The sequence below is a fragment of the Oncorhynchus kisutch genome, unplaced genomic scaffold, assembly GCF_002021735.2.
Source record: "Oncorhynchus kisutch isolate 150728-3 unplaced genomic scaffold, Okis_V2 Okis01b-Okis20b_hom, whole genome shotgun sequence".
NCBI lineage: Eukaryota > Metazoa > Chordata > Actinopteri > Salmoniformes > Salmonidae > Oncorhynchus > Oncorhynchus kisutch.
The window spans coordinates 8,639,192-8,649,191 of NW_022261978.1; the positions used below are offsets into that span (position 1 = coordinate 8,639,192).

General features: G+C 43.9%; 1 protein-coding gene across 1 annotated transcript in view; it reads left to right on the plus strand.

The window, feature by feature from the left end:
• LOC116358831 (collagen alpha-1(XI) chain-like) overlaps nucleotides 1-10,000 on the plus strand; it is an 88,365-nt gene that overhangs the window by 76,951 nt on the left and 1,414 nt on the right. The window contains 10 exon segments of the mRNA XM_031811071.1: nucleotides 2,127-2,180; nucleotides 4,026-4,133; nucleotides 4,314-4,367; nucleotides 5,662-5,751; nucleotides 5,991-6,231; nucleotides 6,234-6,308; nucleotides 7,033-7,145; nucleotides 7,270-7,338; nucleotides 7,700-7,933; nucleotides 9,578-10,000. The exon segment at nucleotides 9,578-10,000 is cut by the window's right edge and continues 1,414 nt beyond it. Of these exon segments, the coding sequence (XP_031666931.1) occupies nucleotides 2,127-2,180; nucleotides 4,026-4,133; nucleotides 4,314-4,367; nucleotides 5,662-5,751; nucleotides 5,991-6,231; nucleotides 6,234-6,308; nucleotides 7,033-7,145; nucleotides 7,270-7,338; nucleotides 7,700-7,933; nucleotides 9,578-9,724 (1,185 nt within the window). The 3' untranslated portion in view covers nucleotides 9,725-10,000.

The following is a 10,000-nucleotide window of genomic DNA, read 5'->3' on the forward strand; positions in this document are numbered from 1 at the left end:
CCCTATCTCAGTCACTACTATAGACCCATACATCCTGTATCAGTCTACAGCCCTATCTCAGTCACTACTATAGACCCATACATCCTGTATCAGTCTACAGCCCTATCTCAGTCACTACTATAGACCCATACGTCCTGTATCAGTCTACAGCCCTATCTCAGTCACTACTATAGACCCATACATCCTGTATCAGTCTACAGCCCTATCTCAGTCACTACTATAGACCCATACATCCTGTATCAGTCTACAGCCCTATCTCAGTCACCACTATAGACCCATACATCCTGTATCAGTCTACAGCCCTATCTCAGTCACTACTATAGACCCATACATCCTGTATCAGTCTACAGCCCTATCTCAGTCACTACTATAGACCCATAGACCCTACTATAGACCCATACATCCTGTATCAGTCTACAGCCCTATCTCAGTCACTACTATAGACCCATAGACCCTACTATAGACCCATACATCCTGTATCAGTCTACAGCCCTATCTCAGTCACTACTATAGACCCATACATCCTGTATCAGTCTCTACAAACACAAGTTATTGTTTACTAAGTTTACTAAGGTTGGTTTACTTAGGCTTATTCACTAAGACTAGGTTACCGAGGCTAGTTTACCAAGGCTAGTTTACTAAGGCTGGTTTACTAAGGCTAGTTTACTAAGGCTCGTTTACTAAGGCTAGTTTACTAAGGCTGGTTTACTAAGGCTAGTTTACTAAGGATAGTTTACCAAGGCTAGTTTACTAAGGCTTGTTTACTAAGGATAATTTACTATGGCTAGTTTACTAAGGATAATTTACATGGCTGGTTTACTAAGGCTAGTTTACTAAGGCTAGTTTACTAAGGCTGGTTTACTAAGGCTAGTTTACTAAGGCTAGTTTACTAAGGCTCGTTTACTAAGGATAATTTACTATGGCTAGTTTACTAAGGATAATTTACATGGCTGGTTTACTAAGGCTAGTGTACTCAGGCTAGTTTACTAAGGCTAGTTTACTAAGGCTCGTTTACTAAGGCTAGTTTACTAAGGATAGTTTACTAAGGATAGTTTACCAAGGCTAGTTTACTAAGGCTCGTTTACTAAGGCTAGTTTACTAAGGCTAGTGTACTCAGGCTAGTTTACTAAGGCTGGTTTACTAAGGCTAGTTTACTAAGGCTGGTTTACTAAGGCTAGTTTACTAAGGCTAGTTTACTAAGGCTAGTTTACTAAGGATAGTTTACCAAGGCTAGTTTACCAAGGCTAGTTTACTAAGGCTCGTTTACTAAGGATAATTTACTATGGCTAGTTTACTAAGGATAATTTACATGGCTGGTTTACTAAGGCTAGTTTACTAAGGCTAGTTTACTAAGGCTGGTTTACTAAGGCTAGTTTACTAAGGCTAGTTTACTAAGGCTCGTTTACTAAGGATAATTTACTATGGCTAGTTTACTAAGGATAATTTACATGGCTGGTTTACTAAGGCTAGTGTACTCAGGCTAGTTTACTAAGGCTAGTTTACTAAGGCTAGTTTACTAAGGCTAGTGTACTCAGGCTAGTTTACTAAGGCTGGTTTACTAAGGCTAGTTTACTGAGGCTCGTTTACTAAGGCTCGTTTAATAAGGATAATTTACATGGATGGTTTACTAAGGCTAGTTTACTAAGGCTAGTTCACTAAGGCTGGTTTACTAAGGCTAGTGTACTCAGGCTAGTTTACTAAGGCTAGTGTACTCAGGCTAGTTCACTAAGGCTGGTTTACTAAGGCTAGTTTACTAAGGCTCGTTTACTAAGGCTGATTTACTATGGCTAGTTTACTAAGGATAATTTACATGGCTGGTTTACTAAGGCTAGTTTACTAAGGCTAGTTTACTAAGTCTGTGTCCCAAATTGCCCTAGATCTATGTACCCTGATCTAAAGTAATGCACTATATAGGGAATAGGAAGACCTATGTTCCCTGGTCTAAAGTAGTGTTCCCTGGTCTAAAGTAGTGCAGTATATAGGGAATAGGAAGACCTATGTCCCATTTGGGACGGACACCTATGTGACCTTGGAACCCTACGTGACCTTGGAACTCTACTCTGACCTCTAGTTTGAGCTCTAGCTTGACCTCTTGTCACCTTTGCCCTCTGTCCTCTTTCCCACAGGGTCCTCCAGGACTACCGGGGTTGAAGGGAGATCCAGGCAGGAAGGGAGACAAGGTGACAACACACACACACAGACCCCCCCCCCCCCAGTGCTAACTAAGTGTGTGCTACAGTGAGGGAAAACAATATTTGATCCCCTGCTGATTTTGTACGTTTGCCCACTGACAAAGAAATGATCCGTCTATAATTTTAATGGTAGGTTTATTTGAACAGTGAGAGACAGAATAACAACAAAAAAATCCAGAAAAACGCATGTCAAAAATGTTATAAATTGAGTATTTGACCCCCTCTCAATCAGAAAGATTTCTGGCTCCCAGGTGTCTTTTATACAGGTAACAAGCTGAGATTAGGAGCACACTCTTAAAGGGAGTCCTCCTAATCTCAGTTTGTTACCTGTATAAAAGACACCTGTCCACAGAAGCAATCAATCAATCAGATTTCAAACTCTCCCCCATGGCCAAGACCAAAGAGCTCTCCAAGGATGTCAGGGACAAGATTATAGACCTACACAAGGCTGGAATGGGCTACAAGACCATCGCCAAGCAGCTTGGTGAGAAGGTGACAACAGTTGGTGCGATTATTCGCAAATGGAAGAAACACAAAAGAACTGTCAATCTCCCTCGGCCTGGGGCTCCATGCAAGATCTCACCTCGTGGAGTTGCAATGATCATGAGGAATCAGCCCAGAACTACACGGGAGGATCTTGTCAATGATCTCAAGGCAGCTGGGACCATAGTCACCAAGAAAACAATTGGTATCACATTACGCCATGAAGGACTGAAATCCTGCACCGCCCGCAAGGTCCCCCTGCTCAAGAAAGCACATATACATGCCCGTCTGAAGTTTGCCAATGAACATCTGAATGATTCAGAGGACAACTGGGTGAAAGTGTTGTGGTCAGATGAGACCAAAATGGAGCTCTTTGGCATCAACTCAACTCGGAGGAGGAATGCTGCCTTTGACCCCAAGAATACCATCCCCACCGTCAAACATGGAGGTGGAAACATTATGCCTTATGGGTGTTTTTCTGCTAAGGGGACAGGACAACTTCACCGCATCAAAGGGCCGATGGACAGGGCCATGTACCATCAAATCTTGGGTGAGAACCTCCTTCCCTCAGCCAGGGCATTGAAAATGGGTCGTGGATGGGTATTCCAGCATGACAATGACCCAAAACACACAGCCAAGGCAATAAAGGAGTGGCTCAAGAAGAAGCACGTTAAGGTCCTGGAGTGGCCTAGCCAGTCTCCAGACCTTAATCCCATAGAAAATATGTGGAGGGAGCTGAAGGTTCGAGTTGCCAAACGTCAGCCTCGAAACCTTAATGACTTGGAGAAGATCTGCAAAGAGGAGTGGGACAAAATCCCTCCTGAGATGTGTGCAAACCTGGTGGCCAACTACAAGAAACGTCTGACCTCTGTGATTGCCAAAAAAGGGTTTTGCCACCAAGTATTAAGTCATGTTTTGCAGAGGGGTCAAATATTTATTTCCCTCATTAAAATGCAAATAAATGTATAACATTTTTGACATGAGTTTTTCTGAATTTTTTTGTTATTTTGTTATTCTGTCTCTCACTGTTCAAATAAACCTCACATTAAAATGATAGACTAATCATTTCTTTGTCAGTGGGCAGACGTACAAAACCAGAAATACTTTTTTCCCTCACTGTATGTGTGTGTAGGGTCATCACACATAACCCCCTCCCCCCAGTGCTATCTAAGTGTGTGTTATGTGTGTAGGGTCATCACAGTGCTATCTAAGTGTGCGTTATGTGTGTAGGGTCATCACAGTGCTATCTAAGTGTGTGTTATGTGTGTAGGGTCATCACAGTGCTATCTAAGTGTGTGTTATGTGTGTAGGGTCATCACAGTGCTATCTAAGTGTGTGTTATGTGTGTAGGGTCATGGAGGTCTGATTGGGCTGATTGGCCCTCCAGGAGAGTTTGGAGAGAAGGGAGACAGAGGATTTCCAGGGAACCAGGGTCTACTGGGACCCAAAGGAGACGAGGTGACACACACACACACACACACACACACACACGTCAATCCAAGGCTCTTGGTCTGATACATACTGCCCTTTCAACTAAATCCTGGACCGTGTCTCGCAAAGTTACTTATGGTGGTTGCAAACCACCTGCATCACACACACGTACATGTTGTTGCATTGACGGTGTGTTTGTTGTTTCAGGGTCTGGTTGGTCTAGCAGGTCCTAATGGTCCTCCAGGTCTACCTGGTCTCTCTGTGAGTATCACTATCTATTTCTATTACTATTACTATTAGTTACTATTATTATTACTGTTATTATTACATACTATCACTATTACAATTAGTTACTATTATTATTACTATACTATTACTATTACATTAATATTATTATTACTATTAGTTACTATTATTATTACTGTTATTATTACATACTATCACTATTACAATTAGTTACTATTATTATTACTATACTATTACTATTACATACTATCACTATTACTATTAGTTACTATTATTATTACTATACTATTACTATTACATTAATATTATTATTACTATTAGTTACTATTATTATTACTATACTATTACTATTACAATTACTACTATAGACCCATACATCCTCTCTCTCTGTCTCTGTCTCTGTCTCTGTCTCTGTCTCTCTTTCTCTTTGTCTCTCTTTCTCTCTCTCTCTCTCTCTTTCTCTTTCTCTCTCTGTCTCTGTCTCTCTCTTTCTTTCTCTTTCTCTCTTTCTCTCTCTCTCTCCTCTTTCTCTCTCTCTTTCTCTCTCCTCTTTCTCTCTCTGTCTCTGTCTCTGTCTCTGTCTCTCTCTCTCTCTCTCTGTCTTTCTCTTTGTCTCTCTCTCTCTCTCTCTGTCTCTCTCTCTCTGTCTCTCTCCTCTCTGTCTCTCTCTCTCTCTCTCTCTCTCTCTCTCTCTCTCTCTCTCTCTCTCTCTATTCAATTCAAATCAATTTGCTTTATTGGCATGACATAGCAATATAACTATTGCCAAAGCTTGCTTTGGATATTTACAATATGAAAATAATGAGAACAACATTGTCAACAGGACAACAGTAACAACAATAACCAAGGGTCGATAACAATTAGCATACAGTAGAGGACATGTGCAGGTTGATTGGTCTGTCAGACTCTGTCCCTTATCTTATGGCAGGCAGCAATGTAGTGCGCTGCCAACCCACAGATCTCTGCGTCCTCCCCCAACAGGATGGCTAGCCTACGAATAAGGTTGTCAAATTTGGGGAAATGACACTTTAATTGTTTTATATTTTTGACATTTTGTCAGGAAATGCAGCTCCATCTCAGGTTCTGCTGTTTTTCCTGTGTCTACCCTTCTCAATGGCAAGGCTGTGCTCACTGAGCCTGTACTTTGTCAAGGTTTTTCTAAGGTTTTGATCAGTGACCATTGTCAATTAATTTGCTTTCTCCCTCTCTCCTCTCTTTCTCTCTCTCTCTTTCTGTGTCATGCGTGCACTCTCTCTCTCTCTCTCTCTCTCTCTCTCTCTCTCTCTCTCTCTCTCTCTCTCTCTCTTAGGGTAGAGTAGGACAGAAGGGTTCTAAAGGGAATCAGGGTCCCATTGGTGCTATCGGAGATACAGGTCCTGCTGGCCCTCCTGGACCTCCTGTGAGTTCCACCAAGTACATCTGCTTAGAACCTTAGAACTTCATCTAGAACCTCCACATAAAACCATAGAGCCACACCAAGAACCACTGCATAGAACCTCCACAAATAACCTCCAAATAGAACCTTAGAACATCACCTAGAACCTTCACATAGAACCTCCATCAGAACCTCAGAAGATCACATGAAACCTTTACATAGAACCTTAGAACCTCATTTATAAATGCCTCTCCTCCTCTCAGGGTCTCCCTGCGGTGGGTCTTCAGTCTCTCCCGGTGCAGGAGAGAGGAAGGAGGAGGAGGCAACACTCTTCCTTTGACGGGGCCGCTCTGGAAGACGAGGAAGAGCAAGAGGGGATGGAGGGAAGGGAGGAGGGGGAGGAGGAGAGGATGCAGGCAGACCAGGCAGGGCAGGAGGAGGAGAAAGAGATGGAGGAGGTGTTTGCTTCTCTCTCTTCTATGAGGACGGAGGTAGAGGGTCTGAGGACCCCCTGGGGACCTACCAGTATCCAGCCCGAACCTGCAAGGAGCTACAGCTGTTGTTCCCAAAGTACACTGATGGTACATACCAATCTATCATCATCTATCTATCTATCTATCTATCTATCTATCTATCTATCTATCTATCTATCTATCTATCTATCTATCTATCTATCTATCTATCTATCTATCTATCTATCTATCTATCTATCTATCTATACATCTATACATCTATACATCTATCTATACATCTATCTATCTATCTATCTATCTATCTATCTATCTATCTATCTATCTATCTATCTATCTATCTATCTATCTATCTATCTATCTATCTATCTATCTATCTATCTATCTATCTATCTATCTATCTATCTATCTATCTATCTATCTATCTATCTATCTATCTATCTATCTATCTATCTATCTATCTATACATCTATACATCTATACATCTATCTATACATCTATCTATCTATACATCTATCTATCTATACATCTATCTATCTATACATCTATCTATCTATCTATACATCTATCTATCTATACATCTATCTATACATCTATACATCAATCTATACATCTATACATCTATCTCTCTATCTATCGCGATCTCTATATCAATCTATACATCTATCTCTCTGTCTATCACCAGAGTTCACTGATGGTACCTACCTCTCAGTGTATCTACCTCTGTCTGTCACTACATCAACAATGTACAACCTATATAATCAAATTATCAACAGAGCTTTACACGCCATCTCTCTTTCCCACCTCTCTCCACCCCAAATCTACCCCCACGTAGGTGAGTACTGGATAGACCCTAACCAGGGTTGCCATAGAGACTCCTTCAAGGTGTTCTGTAACTTCACGGCCGATGGAGAGACATGTCTGTACCCTGACATGAAGTCCCAGTCGGTGAGTCCACACGATCACTCTCCTCTCTTCCATGTGAGCGAGGGACAAATCACTACAGGTAGAGCTGGGTTCAGTATAGTGAGAAGTGATGAATGTACTGTAATGACTGACGTGTCTTCTACAGGTGAAGCTGAGTTCCTGGAAAGGAGAGAAACCTGGTACCTGGTACAGCCAGTTCAGGAAAGGAAAGCAGGTACGCTGTGTGTGTGTGTTTCTTGTGATCCTGCTCTCTCTATGATATATCCCTTTTTCATACTCAATCCCCCCTCCATCCCTCCCCCTCCCTCCCTCCCTCCTCCCTCCCTCCCTCCCTCCCTCCCTCCCTCCCTCCCTCCCTCCCTCCCTCCCTCCCTCCCTCCCTCCCTCCCTCCCTCCCTCCCTCCCTCCCTCCATCCCTCTCCTCCCCTCCCTCCCTCCCTCCCTCCCTCCCTCCCTCCCTCCCTCCCTCCCTCCCTCCCTCCCTCCCTCTCCTCCCTCCCCCTCCCTCCCTCCCCTCCCTCCCTGCCCCCCTCCCTCCCTCTCCTCCCTCCCTCCCTCCCTCCCTCCCTCTCCAGTTCTCCTATTCCGATTCAGATGGCAGTCCGGTCCATGTAGTCCAGTTGGTGTTTCTTAAGCTGTTGAGTGCTTCATCCAGACAGACGTTCACCTACCACTGTCAGAACTCAGCTGCCTGGCTCCATACCGCCACCTTCAGCCACCAGCATGCGCTGCGCTTCAGAGGGAGCAGTGGAGAGGAGCTCACGCACCAGGACACACACTACATCACAGCACTGCACGACGGCTGCCAGGTAACAGACACACTGCTGCCAGGTAACAGACACACTGCTGCCAGGTAACAGACACACTACATCACAGCACTGCACGACGGCTGCCAGGTAAAAAACACTGTTACCAAACGAAACAATCTTTAACAACACGGAGACAGCACCTGCATTAACATGACCAGGAACAACAGCCACACTGTTGACACAACCTGTCCTAAAGCCACCACTATCACACTATCACTAAAACACTGTTGATACAACCTGTCCTAACGCCACCACTATCACACAACACTGTTGATACAACCTGTCCTAACGCCACCACTATCACCAAAACACTGTTGATACAACCTGTCCTAACGCCACCACTATCACCAAAACACTGTTGATACAACCTGTCCTAACGCCACCACTATCACCAAAACACTGTTGATACAACCTGTCCTAACGCCACCACTATCACCAAAACACTGTTGATACAACCTGTCCTAACGCCACCACTATCACCAAAACACTGTTGATACAACCTGTCCTAACGCCACCACTATCACCAAAACACTGTTGATACAACCTGTCCTAACGCCACCACTATCACCAAAACACTGTTGATACAACCTGTCCTAACACCACCACTATCACCAAAACACTGTTGATACAACCTGTCCTAACACCACCACTATCACACAACACACTTGTTGATGTGCTCCTCCATCTCTCCCTGTAGTCTGCTTCAGGTCAGGAGAGGACACACACACTATACACTACACACTACACACTACACACTACACACTACACACTATACACTACACACTACACACACACACACACACACACACACACACACACACACAGTAGTAGAAGTGTAATATCTGTTGATGTGTTCCTCCATCTCTCCCTGTAGTCTGCTTCAGGTCAGGAGAGGACACACACACTACACACTATACACTACACACTATACACTACACACTATACACTACACACTATACACTACACACTACACACTACACACACACACACAGTAGTAGAAGTGTAATATCTGTTGGTGTGCTCCTCCATCTCTCCCTGTAGTCTGCTTCAGGTCAGAAACGGACACACACCACACACTACACACACACACACACACACACACACACACACACACACACACACACACACACACACACACACACAGTAGTAGAAGTGTAATATCTGTTGATGTGCTCCTCCATCTCTCCCTGTAGTCTGCTTCAGGTCAGGAGATGACACACACACTACACACTACACACTACACACTATACACTACACACTACACACTATACACTATACACTATACACTACACACTACACACTACACACACACACTACACACTACACACTACACACACACACTACACACTACACACACACACACACACACAGTAGTAGAAGTGTAATATCTGTTGGTGTGCTCCTCCATCTCTCCCTGTAGTCTGGTTCAGGTCAGGAATGGACACACACACACACACACACACACAGTAGTAGAAGTGTACTATCTGTTGATGTGCTCCTCCATCTCTCCCTGCAGTCTGCTTCAGGTCAGGAGAGGACACACACACTACACATACACACACTACACACCACACACTACATACACACACACACAGTAGTAGAAGTGTACTATCTGTTGATGTGCTCCTCCATCTCTCCCTGTAGTCTGCTTCAGGTCAGGAGAGGACGGTGTTAGAGTTTGATGCCCCTCAGTCAGACTCTCTCCCCCTCATCGACGTCTCTGTCTCCGACTTCGGACACAACAACCAGAAGTTTGGCTTCCAACTGGGTCCCGTCTGCTTCAACGGTTAACGGCAGCCCTCCACAGCCGGTAACCGGGATGAGACGGCCGGTAACAGGGTTGAGATCCACGGACATTTACACAGGGGAAACCAGGAGACTGACTGATGCCGCCAGAGAGATATTTATATAGCTTTACCCCAGCACTCATCCATTCATACTAACAGACACTCATCCATTCATACTTACAGACACTCATCCATTCATACTAACAGACACTCATCCATTCATACTAACAAACACTCATCCATTCATACTAACAGACACTCATCCATTCAGAGAGATATT